General features: G+C 48.7%; 1 protein-coding gene across 3 annotated transcripts in view; it reads left to right on the top strand.

Moving 5' to 3' along the window:
- The first annotated feature begins 2670 nt into the window (after positions 1-2670).
- The window catches only part of CD101 (CD101 molecule), a 30326-nt gene continuing 14868 nt past the window's right edge, over positions 2671-18128 (top strand). Inside the window, exons 1-6 of one of the 3 annotated variants that reach the window (XM_037906487.2) lie at positions 2671-3763; positions 5803-6183; positions 7463-7876; positions 10357-10743; positions 13066-13446; positions 15144-15560. In XM_037906487.2, coding sequence (XP_037762415.1) covers positions 3718-3763; positions 5803-6183; positions 7463-7876; positions 10357-10743; positions 13066-13446; positions 15144-15560 — 2026 coding nt within the window. In that variant the 5' untranslated portion in view covers positions 2671-3717. The remainder of the gene's footprint in view (positions 3764-5802; positions 6184-7462; positions 7877-10356; positions 10744-13065; positions 13447-15143; positions 15561-18128) is intronic. The other 2 variants (XM_027820041.3, XM_043538427.1) reach the window with 2 other exon arrangements.

Genomic DNA, 18128 nt, shown 5'->3' with positions numbered 1-18128 from the left:
GTGTGTGTTACAGGGGTATTTATAGATTTTAAAAAGTCTCCACTCTTCCAATTCTTACATTGATCGAGCTTCCCCTGAGAAAGCGATGAGAGGTAACAACATCTGCCCCCAGAGGGTGCTAGAGTAACACTCGTAACACATCATTCAAGGTACAAGTAAGTGTCTATTTGTGCCCTAATTTTTTTTCCAGCTCTAATTTCCATCTAATCAATTCCCTGCGAGCTAGTGCATAGCTGGGTCTATATATTATCCTGGTCTTAGTTGATTTTTTTTCATTTTCCTCTTTCTCTTCCCCCTCCCCATCCCTCCTTTTTTTGTCCAGGTACCTGAAAGATAGAATTGGTAAACCTCTAGCCACTGATCTGGCTTTGCTGAAATGGTTTTTAACAGAATTGGCAACTTTTAACCAGCTTTGTAAAGGACTCTGATCCTTTCCCTTCTTTCTGCTTTCTGCCTTTGCTAGCCCTCCCCTATGTTTGTTTTAGCATTTTCCCTCGGAGGAGGAGTGTTTTTAAAGACTGCAAATTCCTCCAGGCTGGGAGTTGTTGTTTCTCTTTGTTTAGAGAGCTCTATACACACACCTGTGGGGCTGGATAAAGCAAGTGTATCCTTTTCAGAGGAGCCACCGTGTTAGTCTGTATCCGCAAAAAGAACAGGAGGACTTGTGGCATTTTCCACTACATGCATCCGATGAAGTGAGCTGTAGCTCACGAAAGCTTATGCTCTAATAAATTGGTTAGTCTCTAAGGTGCCACAAGTCCTCCTCTTTTTTCAAGTGTATCCAGTTTTTCTTTTGCAAATGCAAAGGTCAGTTAACACATCATTTGACTTACAGACTCAAAGCCAAATTGTCCCAGTGTTATTGTTTCCACACTGACTGTAGGAAACTCAGTGAGTCTGACCTCTGTGTTTCCTTTCCATTGCTCTGTTGGGGTAGCAATGGCAGTTTACTCTCCCATGGACCTGGTAGGGGGATTGACCTGGGATCTTCAAGTAGGAGAGGCCAGAGTCATCCACAGGGAGCCCATGACAGTAGACCGCTCCCAGAATGTTCCTTAACCCCCGCCCAAGGGGGTTTCATGCTGGGGAGGAGGAACTAAAGTAAGCTAAAGCAGATGTGGTAAGCACTGACTTAGTCCAGGAACAATGCCATGGGCTTCAGCCATTTGCTTGACCCCCACGCCTTGCCAGTCCTCTCCCATGATGCTTTGTCTCAATGAGGGGCTTTTGCAGTTTTGCAGAGCAGGGCAATTGGGGAAGGTCCCACAGAGCTTACTCCCTCCCCTATATACATATACCTATAGAGAGACACGCCGCTGCTTGCCATGATCAGCCACTTTCTGCTTCCTGCCATTTGTGGAACCAGAGAGCAGAATTAGGCCCTGTACTCCCCCAGATCCCTGAAAGCACATGCTGTTTTTATATGGTTGCACATAGGAGACAGGCAACATCCTGGCGGGGAGCTCTGTATGATGTGTGTGTCACCAAGGATGGAGGCTGGTCTCTGTCGCTCGGGCTGCTTGTCTGTACTGAAATCATTCAAGCAGGCTAACAAGCAGCCTGAGTAGGAGCGAATAACCTACCGAGTCTCTGTCTTTATTTCCCAGACCTGCAGGCTCTGTCACGTGAATCAGTTGATTAAAAGGAGAAAATAGAGATCTGATGTTTGGTTTTGTTCTTTAAATGCCCCTTGCTCCCTCTCCCAGTCCGGTGGGCTCACGCTAACAGCATTTGTTCTACAATCTGCCTTCCAACGGCACGTCCCTGAACCAGTGCTCTGTTTCAGCTGCTACCCCAGCCGTGCTGCGCGGAGCTGCACAACTCTCGACTAACCATGTTGTGTCGACATTCTTCCTACGGAAAACTCCTTTCAGAAAGTCCCTCCAATTCAAACCATTTTCTGTGGATTAGCCAGATGCCGGGGGGGGGGGGCTGGATTTCCCCTTGGCTGGGCCGTGCATCAGGCTGTGTTGCTCTCCTGCAGGTTCCGGGTGTGCATAGAGATGGCGTGGACAGACCCCAGGATGCCCTGTAGGGGGCAGCTTGAAGCTGAAAGCCAGAGAGGTCATGGTGTTCCAAACTGTCCCGTTGAAATGAATGGGAAAGCAGCACTAGCCAGGATGCAACTCTTCGCCTCTCACAGAAGGAAAGAGGAGCAGCAGTGCTCTTCTCTGTAGCTATGTGTCAGACCCTGCTGCCGCAACTCCAAAAACCAGGAGTCTCAATTTCCACTGCAGTCCCCCCACCCGCCTCAGTGCTCTCCGGGTCTCCTCAAATGTTTGCAGATGCCTTGGGTGCTGCTGAGCCTCTTGCACGTGGCTGCCTTTCCACCAGCCTTGCTTTGCTCACCCGCATTTTGTGGGTGTGTGCAAACTGCTGAGCTGGGGGCGGGGGGGGGGGTCTCGTTTTACTCTGTGGCTGCCATTTCCTCAGCAACTGCAGAAAGGGATCCCAGAAGCTTTGGAAGCAGGAGGCCTGTTCAGGGATTTTCCAATGCCTGGCCATAAAAGTTAATTGAAGCAAACGCCCGCTTTTGGCACGCAGCCTCTAATAAGGTCATAGAGAACCGTGGGGCAGGTGCTCCGGTCTCCCGTTAACCCACCTCATGGTGTTAAAGGGAGCTGGCGGGGTGGAGGTGGGGAAGTGGGCAGCTGTTTTCCAGCTGCAGGGCAGATAAGTGGAGGGGAGGCTTCCATCAATGAGGCCCCGGAACACATGCAACGACATCTGTGTTGAGATTTAAAGCAGAGTGGGGCCGATGGTGGAGTTCAGTACATCAGCGGGCCTTCAGCTGTCCCGCTAAGGGGCTGTCATCCTGTGAGCGCTAATAAGCCGCACAGGTTGGGCCTACTCAGCATCTGGATACGAGAGAGATTCTCTTCTCCCGCTGGAAAATGTGGTTGCCAAGAGGGGTGTTGGTGACTCAATCAAACGTGGTCTTAATTGGAGTTAGTATGGAGTCCGTGCCCCAACACTGTAATGGAGGTGCCCCGCTGCCTGTTGTGTAAGTTGTGATGCCAAGTTCTTGGCCATACGTGATCATGTGAACCCCCGTGGATCTAAGTAAGGGTTTTGTATTGCTCCTCAGCACCTTCCATGCACAATAGGGGGGCAGTACCCAAATCCCGAAGTGGTCTCCTATGGAATTGCTAACTCTTCTCCCTCTGCTGTGTGGGGGTGTGTCTGTTTTGGTTGGTTTGTTTGGGGGGTCTCTTTAGATTTTTGTTTAATAACAAAATGAAGCACAGCGGTGTGAACCCCAGTGTTGGGCACATGGGGCTATATGGTGAGCATTTTAATGGTGGCCACAGTGACAAACGAGGGGAGTGATCTCTATCATCCGTTGCAGAGCACTTGCTGCATGCTAGGTGCTGTATGGACAGCAGAGAAACCACAGTCCCTGCAATGAGAGGCTTACAGTCTAAGCAGGCTGCACCTCAGCACTGGGTGAGATGCATCACAAAGCAGGGCAAGGAAATGGGGGCATCTGACACGTAACATCTTGGTTTTGTGTCTGTGCACTGGGACCCTGCCTTTGCAGCTCTGAAATAAGTCACTTCGCCAGCCTCTTTCTGCCCCCTCCTTTGAAAAAAGGGAAACCACGGCCTGAGCCGGCTGCCTTCCATCCGGTGGCTCTTGCAGGGCTTGGTGGCTGCAGCTGTCTGAGGAGAACTTCCTGCCACTTGCAGGGGAAGGACCCGTCTGCACCTGTTTGTAATGGGGTCCGTCCAGCACTCGGCCGCCTTGCTTCTCTTCGTCCTCGGTGAGTGTCGTGGAGCTTGTTGGCTTTCCTCTCCGTTCAGCACTTGAGGGGGTGGGGGTGGGAGGGAGAGTAGGCAAAGACCAAAGGGAGGGCTTAGACGTGCAAGCCATCCATCCCCCTTCGCTGATTTTCATCAAAGCCACCCACTCCTTTGGCTCCTCTCAGGGAGGGGACTCGGCCCCTGGGGTTCTGGGTGTGTCTGGGGTTCTCTGTCACTCTGGCCACTGAGCTGGCAATGAGGTGCGCTAGGGCTCAGTCGTGGACAGAGATGCCCCCCTCTCAGTGGCTTAGCATGGCCCATAGGGGTGCTGAGAGCACTGTGGAGGTATGTTAGCATGGACAGGTGGGGCTGCTTTCTGTCACTCTCCTTTTACTTGCTTCCTCTTGCTATGCTCCCCTGGCTGAGCTACTCCTGATCTCCCCCTCCAATGTTCCTGCTCCCTTCCCTTTTCTGTCCATTTACCTGGTCCCCTCCCAACTGAAAAAGCCAAACCAAAAACTTGTGGCGCTGACATGACATTTGTTGCCATCCCATCATTCACGCTGCTTGTGTATGACAGCCCTTCCCCTGCCCTGGCTTGGCTATTTGGACTGGAAGCACTCCAGGGCAAGACCCCCTACTACTCTCTCTGTACAGTGCCTAGCTCAATGGGGCCTTGTTCCTCGTTGGCCCTTGATTACTATGATGATGATCTCTCCAAAATAAACGGCAAAAACTCCTGCCTGTTTCACTCCATTTTGTACAACTGCTGAATGCCTGACTGGCACACGTTACATCACCTTACTGCATACCCCCATTTATCACTAGCTTACACTGGACCTGCGTGTTGCACCATAAATTCCATCCCAACTTAATTTGGCCCACAGCCTCCCTAGGGAGCTGCACCTGCTGTTATTGGTCCTTTTGCTTATGTTGTTGTTTGTACTTTACTCAGGAGACTAAGGGCTTATCTCCAAGGGAAGCTATTCCAGTATAGCGCAGGGTGTGACTATAAGGGCTGTAGTTATACTGATATAACTCTCCAGGTGGACACTGTGTTCCAGAATACAAATGCCTTTCTCTGGGTTAGTGTAATCTACTTAATGGTCATTCTGGTCAATGTCTCTGTGTAGACAAGCCCTTTTTGGGACTCTCAAATAAAATGTAGATTAAAACAACTTGCTCTGTGAACTCCACTTGTAATGAGGGGAGAAAAACTACCAGCTGAGTAGACGACCCTGTTGCTTCCCTTTCCCACTCCATTCAGGCCGCATGCAGACAGAAGGAGGATGGGCCATACAGCTGAGGGGTGAACCGCCCTTGCAGACTATTCACCTCTGCTGGGATGTCCTTATCTGCCTGCTCTGATGAGGCCTCCTTTGGCACAGCTCATCACCTGACATGTTCCTATAACTGTTTTTCTAATGGCAAACCAGCCTTATCCCCCACTGCACTTGCAGCCCATCAGATGTGCATGCTGGCTGGTGAGATCAGTTTTTTCTGCCCTCTTTCTAACATCCCTTATGATACTGATAGGAAATTTGGATATCCACTCACCCCAGCTGTGTTATCTACAGGCTAATCACGCCCAGTTCTCTTAACCTCTTCATAGGACCCTACTGAAACCTGTTATCCTCTTTGGTGCTCTCCTCTGAACTGGCCCCGCTTGGTCTCATTAGAACTGTGGGGCGTCCATCTCAACCCCATGTCACTCTGCTCTCCCCTCCAAACAGAGATCTAAGCAGCACCAAGGCGGGCAGAATAATCATTAAAAGGATGCCGCTCCTTAAAATGTGAGGCTCTCGGTTTGAACATGCAGTTACTGCAGCTGTATGTGCCACCTGGGTATCCGCACTTGTAAATGGCAGTTGCGCTGATACTTGATTTGCTCTCACAATTGTGGTAAATGCACAAGTGACTTAAGCCTGTGACTGCAAGCACCCCACTTCTACAACTGAGATTCCAGGTATTTTTAAATCCCAAATCCCCTCTTTTGGGATGTGCCTCTAGAAGAACTTGCATTGCCACATAACACTACTGCTGTTTCATTATTTATAAGCAGGCCTCTGCGTTGGCCAGAGAGTAGTGCTGGTTCAGGAAGGACGTCTTTACCGGGCTAGAGGTTATCACATCACCATCTGGTGCAAGGTCAGTGGCTACCAGGGGCCCTCAGAGCAGAATTTCCAGTGGTCCATTTACCTGCCATCTGCCCCAGAGCGGGAAGTGCAGATTATCAGCACCATGGATCCCTCTTTCCCTTACGCCATCTACACCCAGCGTGTGCGGAGTGGAGAGATCTATGTAGAGAGGGTACAGGGGGACTCTGCCCTGCTGCACATCAGGGAGCTCCAGGATCGGGACGCCGGCGAGTATGAGTGCCATACACCCAACACCGACGAGAGGTACTTCGGGAGTTACAGCGCCAAGATGAACCTCTCAGGTAAGAGCTAGAGAAGGTTGCTAGCCTCACACTTGCCATTCGGCCACCTTCTATCAGCTGCTCTGAGGCACTGGGTGAGGGTGGCGAGATAGGACGGTTCAGGTTTTGCTTTTCTTTTGCTGTTGAAGCTGTCCAGCTGTGGCGGTCCCAAGTTGGCAGTGAAACCCTGTATGTCAGCATCCCATTTAGTAAAGGGAGAGGCCAGTGAAGTGCAGGGTCTAAAAAGCACAGAGACATCAGATGGCTGTTCTCCCCACCTCCTCAGAGTAGATGGCAGGGGATGGGGAGATGGCGGGGACAGGTGTCTTCCTCCTTGAAGAGAAGGGGCAGATGGTGTGGTATTGGGAGAGGAGGTGAATAGGGTCTCTTAGCTAGGCCTTTCCTTCTTCCCCATCTGGGGCTTTTGCTGCTGCTCCACCCGGGGGGCCCCTCAGCCAGTCACAAACCCCTCCAGCGGCTCCCACTTCATGTTCCTTTCCTGGTGGATCCTCACTTCCACTAGGGAGGAGGAGCTGAGCTTCCCCCCCAGCCAGAAAAGGAGAAAGGAAGGGGAGCTGCCGCTCTGCTATTAGTTGAGGAAGGGGAGCCGTGTTCTCCACACCTCATTTCTTGAATCCCTAGTCATGACAGAGCTCTAGCAGATCACATCAGAATATCTCCATGGATACAAAGGCCCTCAAAACTGACCCTCAGCATCCTTCAGGCCATGCCTATAGGACACAGGGTCACTCTGACATACGTGGGATGCTCATAGATGTTCCGGAAAGGGTGACCATCCTAAGAGACATCTTTGGGAAGGGGGAGAGAGCTAGGAGGGGGAAGCATGACCGGATGGGAGAGGCAAAGGAAAATGCCTTATTCTGAACTCTCCTATGTAAATGACGGTGCAGCATTCCCTAGAGGGAGATGCTCTGTGGTAACTTTGGTGGGGCCTCTGGGGTACCTCCCCCTCCCCTACATACATGTTTTCCCTTTATCCTTGGGGTGTACCAGCCCATACTCTTTGGCCTACACCTGATTCTCTTTGGAGTCAGTTAACACTGGCTCACGTTGACTGAAGAGGGCGCAAGAGAGCGTTGCAGCAAAGGAGACATACTCTGCCCACCCAGGTGCTGAGCCCCTTTATGTATCGGTGGCAATCAGCAGTGAAAGCTGCTAATGCCACAGAGTGGAAATCCCTGCACCAGGAGGAGGGCGTGGCTGATAAGCAGGGTATCTATGTCTAGACAGAGAGTTGTTCCATTTGTGACCAGCATGGCTGTGTTTTTGTTGTGTTTAGTGATCCCTGACACCCTCTCCGCCACCATGACACCGCAGGCCCTCATCCAAGTGGAAGGAGATCCACTAGAGCTCACCTGTGAGGTGTCAAAATCCACAGCTCAACACACCCACCTTTCTGTTGCCTGGTACCATCTCCAGGGATCAGGAGATGGTCAGGCCATGGTGATCCTTTCCCTGTCCAAGGATTTCATCTTGACTCCGGGCTCCTCCTACACGCAGAGGTTTTTGTCAGATGTCCGGTTGGACAAGGTTGGGGACACCACATACAAGCTATCTATTGGCAGAGTGCAGCCCTCTGACCAGGGCCAAGTGTACTGTGAGGCGGTTGAGTGGATTCAGGATCCTGGTGGAACTTGGAAAGACATAGCTCGGAAACAAACGGAAAAGACATCGCTGACCATCAGAAGCCATGGTAAGATGCACACAGCCCATTGGTGAGACGCACTGTCGTTATAAAATACCTCCGCTCCCATCTGAGGGGCTGCAGAGGGATCCTAACTCATGTGCTTACCCTTTCTACAAAGATGCCTTTTATGTAAATGAGAGTCAGGCTTGTTGTGTGTCTCTAAAGCCTCTTCATCCACCCAGTCATTAAGCCACTGCACAAAATGTCATTTTATACAACAGCATTAATGTGAATGAGATTTCTGAAGGTGTAGGTCCTGTCACATTTGACTGACAGGGGCTCTAGACAGGAGACAGAATGGCTCCAGATGTACACAAATCCTGTGTTTGATGATCAGAAGTGCTTGAGGGAGGGATGACTCAATATTGCCTGGCCCAACTCTCCCATCATTAGTTAATCCCTGACAGATTTTAAGATCATCTTAGAAATCATGACATTTTAAAACAAATTTTGGGTTCTTATTTTTCTTTGGGCATCTGAGCCTTTAGGGTTCAAGTTTTCAAGCTTTTCTCTGCAACCATGAGGGCTAGAAACACTTTTTTTTTTTTTAATTGAAAACTGAGATTCTCATATAATCACCTGACTCCATTAAAAACACCCAATAGTGTGAGACTTTTCATAAAATTGTGAGAGTTGGCAACACGAACACCTTCCCAGATTCAAATGAAGGCAATACTCCCATTGACTGCAGTGGGTACAGCATTGAGGCATTGGTGACCAAGACAAAGGGGATTATGGCAAGCACAGAGGTAGCATGGAGGAAGGTGGGAAGGGAGCAAAGGCAGAAGGTTAGGCCTGGGGTGGGGTAGGGAAGTTAAAGCAGTGAGAGAGAAAGGAGCTTAATGGAGGATACTGGCCCTGGAAGGCGAGGACAAGGAGCTGGAGCGAGCTGGGGGATGCAGTGAAGAGGTCTGACTAGGAAGTGATGTGGTGGGAACGGTGCACAAGGAAGGCTATCACAGAAATATTTTGGGAAAGGGGGGCTGATTTGAGATGTAAGGGGGCCAGAGGAAAGGAGGATGTTGATGGTTGAGGTGAGAAATGACCATGGTTTGGGCCAAAGTTAGTGGCCTGGGTGGAGAGGAAAGATCAGGTTTTAGAGTGTGTGGTAAAGGAAGCTGGCATCTAGTAAAGACCCTGATTCAGAACAGGAAACCAAAGAAACAAATAGCTAAATCAGTGTTTTTCAACCTTTTTTCATTTGCAGACACCTAAAAAATTTCTAATGGAAGTGTGGACCCATTACCAGGGGTCCACGGACCACAGGTTGAAAACCACTGTTATATGGTAACAACAACCTTTTGCGGACCCCTTAGAAACAGTCTGAGGACCCCAGAGGTCTGTGGACCACAAGTTGAAACCCACTGAGCTAAATGGTTCGAACAGTTCATTAAGCTGTGGGCAAGATTCCATGCTGTGCACCCGTCAAACACTGCAAAAACTCTCTCTTCATGGCCATAGATTTTAATTTGGAATGGCTGGCAGGTTTGACAACGTTTGTAACCCTCGTTCCCATTCATAGGAGAGGTTTTTGTGTGCACCATTGTTTGGAGAACAGCTGCAGTTCATATGAACATTCATAGCAGACAAGAATATTTGCTTTTCATTATTCTCCTGTTTAAAGTTTCGTCATCCAATCAGAAAGCAGAAACAATACCACGTAACTTCAATTACCAATCACATGCTATGATTCATGAATAGGGATTAGTCAAAGTAAAGAGTTTTGAAACTCCCTATAGGCTGAGAATTCTATTCTACTTAGATTAGTATATTATACTCATCACCGAGGTATCTGAACAGTTTACACCATTGTTTGAACGTGGAGGCCTATAAACTATTCAGCCAATATTTGGGAATACCAAGCATATGTGCAGGAATCAGGATGTTTCTTCTTGAATTGTTTATGAACCAACCATTTAAAACTGTAGGATGACTTATTTGCAATAAATACTTAAAGCAGCTGTAAATCTTAGGAGTTACTGAATTTTTACCTTTGGACGATAATATATGGTATTTCCCTTGGAGCTAGGTATTGTCTGTGTAGTATTGATCTAAGTAGTCAGTGCAATGGTCATGTAAAAATGCGACCTGTATACAGACAGAGATATGTTCTGTGTTTGATTTTTGCGCAGAATTCTCATTGATTTCATGAGTTCCATGCATGGGAGTTTGGTAGGGGATCTTATTCCCTGCTCACTCAGCAGTGACCAGTTTCTATTAAAATCTTGTTCTGAATCACCTTTTGGGGCTTTGGTTCAAATCTAAGAATTCCTGGGAGATGCCTCAGCAAGGGTGGAAGTTGGTCTATGTTGTACTAGACCTAAAAATACTTTGCCCTCCAAGAAGGGAGAATCTTATCCAAAGGAAATGGACTAAAGGACCCATTTGATAGAGGTCCCTTCTGACTCCAATGAAGCTAGTAATAGGAAGGGATGATTGAACAGGGCCTCTTGACATACACTTACCTTGCTTTTGTTTTTCTACAGACAGAGATTTCCAAGCTAATATTGCTGCTGTTGAAAGTTCCCTTGCAGAAGGGGAGCCCTTGCAGGTAAATTGCTCTGTGAAAGCCCAGAATAGCCAAAACCGATGGTTCCAAGTGGTTTGGCTCTTCAAAGGAGTAGAAGTAGCTAGGATTGACCCACATGGGGTACTGGCCTTGAAGGAGGAGTATGAAGAGAGAGCTGCCTTGGGACATCTCCAAGTGGTGAAGAAAAGCAATGAGCTGTATATCCTCAAAGTATACCAGGTGGAGTTAAAAGACAAAGGCACATACAGCTGTAAGGTTTCAGAGATGGAGAAGGCTTCCACAGGCTTTTCCACCACCCAGTTCAAGACATCGTCAGACATTGATGTCAATGTGACGCCAATAGGTCAGTGAAACTAAATGCCCTTTCTTCTAAGTGAAATCTGAAAAAGGTCCCTGGTCTGGGTTCCACTGCTATTTGGCCTCCTGCCTTGGCACAAGGAAGCTGTCCCCTAAAAGGGGCAGGTGGGCTATAGTGCTCAGTACAGTGATAGAAACCAAGGTATTCACGCTGGCACACGTAACACTTCTACTGTAGCAAGAGAAGTGTGCGCTCTAATTCACTGTCTGCACCAATTCACCGGGTCACCTCCACAGAGTGTCCTGATGACCTGCTTCCTCTCTCCAGTAGGCATAAGAGTCTTTTGCCTCTCACCTACAATCCCTCTTGCAGTTTCCACCACCTCTTCTGAGGCAGCTGCCTGTGCACCCAGAGTGACTGAGATCCTACATTTGGTAGGATCAGTCCCAGTTTCATCAGGGCTCTCTACTTACTGCCTTTTTTATTGCCTATGCTTATGCATGGTACAGTCAGTGCTTAAAATGTGGGGAGATGTGGGGGGAGAAGGCAGAATCCCCCACCCCCCCCAAAGAAAGTTCAGGTCAAGCTGGGTTGTTGAGAGATGTACTTTAAGCACTGTCTTACCAAAGGTCCTGCTCCCAGATTGAGCCAACCCATTCCCCCCACCCCATACACATACTTTTCGCAGACCACTTTAAGCATTGGCTACAATAGCCTACGCGGTAATGGTCCAAAGTCGGACAGCTTCCAGTATTAATACTGCCGTGTTGGGGCTATTATTGTAGAATACTGCAGTATTTTTTTTTTAAGGCCTGGATGGCTAAATGAGCTTTACTGACACTCCCAATGACTTCTCCTACCATGGCATGCTCTTCTACCCAACATTGCAAAGGAGACAACCATCACCATGGTGTCCCTGTGAATAAACTGTCAGGGGTGGTTACAACATTGGACTGGGGCTCAGGAGATCTGGATTCAATTCCCAGCTCTGCCACAGTGACTTTAAGCAAGTCACTTAATCTCTCTGTCCCTCAGTTTTCTATCTGTAAAATGGGGACAATAATACTACTCTCTTCCACCCTGCATTTGCCTGTTTAGATTGGAAGCTCTTTGGGGAAGGGGCTGTCTCTTATGCTGTCTGTGTGCGTGTGTGTATGCGTGTGTACGTACACGTACGTACAGTGCCTAGCACAATGAAGCCCCTGTCTTAATTGAGGCTTCTAGTACTACTGGAACACAAATAATAATGAAGGTCATGCACATATAAGTCAGGAGTCCACTCTAGAAAAATATCCAAGCTAGAAAAGTTCTTACTGTTTCTGTATTACTTGGTTTTGTTCATACAATGATGCTGTGTGAATTTTTGGTTTCAGAGTAGCAGCCGTGTTAGTCTGTATTCGCAAAAAGAAAAGGAGTACTTGTGGCACCTTAGAGACTAACAAAGCATAAGCTTTCGTGAGCTACAGCTCACTTCATCGGATGCATCTGATGAAGTGAGTTGTAGCTCATGAAAGCTTATGCTCAAATAAATTTGTTAGTCTCTAAGGTGCCAGAAGTACTCCTTTTCTTTTTGTGTGAATTTTGCAACTGTGCTAGGTGAAAAGAGGTATCTGACTGACTGATTTTGCTTTGACCATCCAGTCGTGCTTGGGATGCACCCTTTACTCCTTTTCATCCTTCGGTGTGTCTGCAAGTATTGACTACTTTTCCCTCATCATGGCTTGGTCCGACTTGTCCTTCCCTATTATCTCAGCTCCTTCTCCAGAGGACACCTCACTTTCTGTTCCAATTCACCCATGCTCTTTAAACAGAGGCAATTGCTCTCTCCTCAGAGGGTGCTACACACACTGTGACATGTAGGTAAAAGCTGGCGTGTGGAGTAGGTGTTTTACTGCAGGCCTCTTGTAGCCATGACAGCTCATACGTTCTATTTAATACCCACAGGTGCTCAAATGCCAGGGTGATGGGCATAGTACAAGAACCTGAAGAGAATAATTTGTTTTCTTTAATATATTTGTCACAACTCTTCTTGTGTCTTAAAAAAAAAACAAAACCCTTTTAAAATGAAAGTTAAATGCATCTGGCTCAGTTGTGAAGAGCTGACGCGATGTGTCCCCACTGGAGCCCGGAATTTGCCTGTCTCAATGCAACAGGCAAGACTCTGCCAACTGAGTGTATTCATTGACACATGCCCTAATGCTACCACTCCAGGAATGCCACGGGCAGAAAGAAACGCACTTCAGGGTACTGAAAAGATGGCTCCAAATTTCAGGACAACTCCCCCTACCCTTTACATTGAGATTTATCTTGGCACGAGAATACTCCTGACTAGCTTGGAAAGATAACTGCTGCTGTTGTTGTTCACAGAAAGCCACATGCACGTGTCTGTGCTCAGCGGCGAAAGTCAGATAGTGGAAGGAGACACCTTGATCCTTCACTGTCAGGTGAGCGGAGCAACAAGCCCACTCTCGGTGAATTGGTGGCACCTGCGAAAGAACGGAGATCAACCGGAGCACATAGTTGGGATGGAACAGGACGGCATGCTGAGGCCAGGCCCCTCCTACCAGGAACGCAGCGCTAATAGGGACCTCCGACTAGAGAAGATGAACTCCACCACGTTCACTCTGGCAATCTACAACACTTCAGCCACCGATGATGGAGGGTCTTACAAATGTGAAGTGACAGAGTGGTCCATGGACAGGAGCTGGAAACAGGCACAGGAAACATCAGTAGCCATTAGCCCTCTCAGTAAGTTGATAGAATCCCTTCCTTACATTACAGTTGGATGACCTTCTATCATAGGTAGGGTGGTCTACTGGTTAAAACACGGGCCTGCGAAGGAAGAGACCTGGGTTCTGCTCCAAGCTCTGCCATTGACATACTATGTGACTGCAGAGAAATCACTTAACAGTTGTGTGCCTTGGTTTCCCCACCTGTAAAATGGGGGGGATACAACCTACCTGCCTGCCGGCCATGCAAGCTGTTTTGAGAGGTTATCAATGAACACTGGTAACGTGCTCTGAGACCCCTGAATGCCAGGCACTGTGTAAATACCAATTACTACTCAGCAGGAACCCTTTTGGATCCTCAGCTTCTTGAAACGAGAAGGGATTAATCTATTGCCACAATGGTATATGGAAATGAAACTGAACAAAAGGCCTTGCTGAGTTGTACGACAAGAGTTCTTGGTGGGGGGTCCTTGATTTTGGAACACTCTTTGCCCCCCAGAGCCTCGTTTGGTTAACTTTTCCAGGCAAGCCCCTTTTCTTTTTTCCCGTTTGGCTGTTGAGGAGGGTCTGGGTTGACGTGCATCTATTTAGGCACCTTTCTTTCTGTCCATGTGGTGACTTTTAGTTTATGGGCTAGTTTAGTTTAGACTTTTAGTTTACAGGCTAGTATGGGCTAGGTGCCTGTAGCACTGGATGGGCCATTGCATTTTAAAAAACAAAATAAATATGTAAATAAATACTGCGGATGATCAGTGGGGAAAGCGTGCTTGGCAAAATGAAGCATTCATCATTACTCAAAAACGGACCCTTCCGTTAGCAGAGCTGTGATGGAATTCCAGACTGTCCTGCAGGGCAGGATTGAAGTATGGTGTTGGCAGAGCTGCATGGGGGACCCAAGGCTTTATCTACATTGAGGAGCCTGTGCTGGCAGAGCCCCCTAGTGTAGATGCAGTGTATGCTGACAGAGTTTTTCTACCAGTGCAGGAATGCCATCTCCCTATTACGGTAGTTGTGCTGACAGGAGCCTTCCTCTGTTGACGTAGCTGTGTCTACTCTGGGGGTTTGTCCATGTAGCTCTGTCACTAAGGGATGTGGTTTTTCACATCCTGATCCACACAACTCTACCTGTATAAAAGTGTAGCTCAGGCCTGAGTCGGGAATAGCAGGAGATGCTGCAGCTCAGGATTTAGGCACAATGCCAGAGCTGCGCATGGGATCAGGAGTGGAATAGCAAGGTGCACGTCAGGAGTGAGATGCATTCGGAGAACTGAGGGGCACAGGAATGGGAGAGCAGGGGATGGATGACTTTAATCAGGATTGAATTGTATTGGCAATGTTTGTATGATCCAGAATAGCCTGGGCGCTCTGTGTCATGACGGAGGCACACTGACAGCGAGGGGCAGCCCAGATTGAAATAGCATTGAGGGGTAAGAAAGGAGCAAGGTGTGTTATCAGAGCTGTGGAATGGCAGGGAAGCTGGGTCAACGCTTCCTGCATAATGATCAGGACAGAGCTATTAATTTCCCAGTATCACGAACCCAAAGTTCACTTGTAAAATAAACAGCTAAACCCCAAATCACCCAATCAGTGTGGGAACAGCTCCTGGCAGGGGAGGACAGTGCTGCATGTGAAGGGATAAAAGCAGGGAGAATGACTGTACAATCTCTGTTATAATCTTACAAACCCAGTACCAATGATGTGCTTCCTTGTTAACAGGTCTGAATTTGAGAGCCACACTGAGAAGCCGAACAGCAAATGTCAAATTTACTCAGGATTTTGAACTGTTCTGCCAGGTCTCTGCCACCCATCTCATCTCCCAAGTGCCAATATCGGTAACTTGGCAATTCGAGACCATCCCAGAGGCTAATGGTTATCAACAGCTGGTCAAAATCATGCCCTGTGGCACCATCGAGTGGGGGGCTGCCCAACCTCACTTTCAGAGGAAGACCAGAGTCACAAAATCTGCATCTTCCTCCGAACTTCTAATCCACAGTGCCACAGAGCGGGATGCGGGCAGGTACAGGTGTGAGGTGGAGGTCTGGAGGAGAAGCTGCCAGCAAGCACGACACCCAGCGATAGCAGCAGCTGCTGCTGTGAAGTCTAACGTTGTGGAGATAAAGGTCCATCCACCAGGTGAGCTGCAGCAAATGCTTTCCTCCAGAGCAGCTTCTTTCTGTGCGACTTGCATAAATCCAAAAATGTAATTAGCAGTTACTTTGTCTCCATGGTCCTAAAGCTGCTAGAATTCCTCCGGGCTGGATCATACACCAAGGCCACAGCAGCAGGTGCTGCTTGTATTAATTCTGCCTCATCCAGTGTGGCTGTTACGCATGTTAAAGTGAACTTAGTGCTGGTGAGTGCAAGCCTCTGGTTATCCATAGAATGGGTACAATGTGGGGAATGGCTGTTGAAGATTCTCCCCACCCTTCCCCCCCGACACACAGAGAGAGAGAGACACACACACACACACAGCCTTGCTGGTGGGCTTTAAACCTAACCTCTGAGGCAAAGTGAGAGTCCATTCCGTGGCCTATTCAGTCTTTGGCCTCTCTGCTCACACTGTCACAAAATGGGGCCAGTGGAGGAGATTCTGAAACATGAACACCTCATTTCACTAGATAATACTTAGACTGGACTAGATGACCTACTGAGGTTTCTTCTAGGCTACATATCTATACTAGGCCCCCGAATGGCTACCATATGGTCACTACTGCTTTGGGTTGGACAGGAACCAGTGACTTGGATGTAAAAAGCTCCATTCCCTACTACCAGTCCCTTGAGCCTTCCAGTCTCCACTTGTCCAATGTATCCACAACACATTCTTCTCTTCTTACCAGCCTATATACACTAGAGGTCAACATAGCCTACTTGGAAGGTGTCAGGGCTTGTGAAAAAGAAGCTGAGTGGATCTGGGTGTTTTGTACTTTTTACCCTTCTGACTCCAGTGGCTGGGAAGGATCCCTCTGAGGCATGGTACATCCTGGATTAAACAGCATCTGTATATCTGATTCTCTGTCAGTAACCAGAACTTTGATAGGGATCTGTACTCTGTGTCTTATCTCTCGAGAGTCTCCCAGTATCTTGTAGGGAGTCACAGACTGAAATTCCCCATATGGGACCATTGAATGTTGTTAGTGAATTTAATTCCTTGTGCAGATCCTCAGCTGGTCTGTGTAACTCCATCGAAATGGATAGAGCTACATCAACTTACAGCAGCTAATTATCTGGCCCCTTGAGAATACATGGTGACTGTCCAGGCCTGATCCACTAGGCCATTGAAGCCCAAGTCGAGGACTGTGTCCCTGTTGCCATGGGGATTTCCTAGTACCAGTTCTGTTCACGAAAAATCAGTCTTTTTTTGCTTGAACTATTTCTAATTTTTCCACTTAACCTAAGGCTGTGTCTACACTTAAACTGCTACACAACATCGCAGCTGCACCGCTTCAGTGCGGACAGGAGGGATTATCCCATGGCTATAGTTAATCCACCTCCTGGAGAGGCAGCAGCTAGGTCGATGGAAGACGTCTTTGATCAACCTTGCGCTGTCTACACAGGAGGTGGGGTCAGTTTAATTATGTCCCTCAGGGGTGTAGATTTTTCATACCCCTAAGCTACATAGCTGGGTCAATCCACTTTTTAGCGTAGACCTGGCCTTTGGCTTATAGGGAATGCAGTCCCATGAACTGAAATCTTGAGCTTTCTGCGGTCATAAGTGAGGGGCTTGCTGTAGTGTATTTTAATATGTCCTCTCCTGTTCAGCCCGACTGCCATGATTCCCTATAGGTCCATAACTTCTTAGAACACAAGAACAGCCATATTGGGTCAGACCAAAGGTCCATTTAGCTCAGTATCCTGTCTTCCGACCAGGGCGCTTCCTACGGGACTGCCGGGCCCAGGACATAGGCGCCGAGTGTCTAATCTGAGGGGGGTGGGGTGCTCCGCCCAGGCCCCACCCTCACCCTACTACTTTCCGCTCCACCTCTTTCCCACCCAGTTCTGCCCCCTCCCCCAAGCGCGCTGCGCCCTCGCTCCTCTCCCCTCCCCCCAGCACCTCCTGATGCCACAAAACATCTGATCCGTGGCAGGCGGTAGGTGCTGAGAGGGAGGAGGAGGTTCTGGTAGGGGGGCTGCCAGTGACCACTGGCAATCTCCTCTCTCCCCTGCCCGACTGCTGCTCTCCTCCTCGCTATCCGCCTGCCTGCCTCCTCATCCCCCTCCTGCCTGTCTGCCTGCCACTCACCTCCCCACCCCGCTCGCCCACCCGCCTGCCTCACCTCCCCGCCTGCCTCCTCACGATTTTACTGAAGCGCGGGTTCCCCTAAAGTGCAGGGCCTGGGGCAGTTGCCCTGATTCGCCGTACCCAAGGGACGGCTCTGCTTCTGACAGTGGCCAATACTAGGTGCCCCAGAGGGGATGACCAGAACAAGTAATCACCAAATGATCCATCCCTGTTGCTCATTCCCAGCTTGGCAAACTGAGGCTATTAGTGCTCCCACCATCCATCATTGCTGCCCCTTTCCTTTCCCCAAGGATTTGGCCATTGTGACTCTCTGGTTTGCATCTGGAATACAGACTTTCAGTGAGCACGAGGACCCAGGGAAACAGTAACACTGAAGGGGAACAAGGGGTGATAGTGAAGCAAACTTAAATTTTTTAATCTAAAATGGCTGCAAAAAACACCAGTGGAAGGCTGTAGGTTAC

The sequence above is a fragment of the Chelonia mydas genome, chromosome 1 (assembly GCF_015237465.2).
Source record: "Chelonia mydas isolate rCheMyd1 chromosome 1, rCheMyd1.pri.v2, whole genome shotgun sequence".
NCBI lineage: Eukaryota > Metazoa > Chordata > Testudines > Cheloniidae > Chelonia > Chelonia mydas.
Note: the sequence above shows the minus strand (reverse complement) of the source record. Positions and strands in the feature narration are given on the sequence as shown.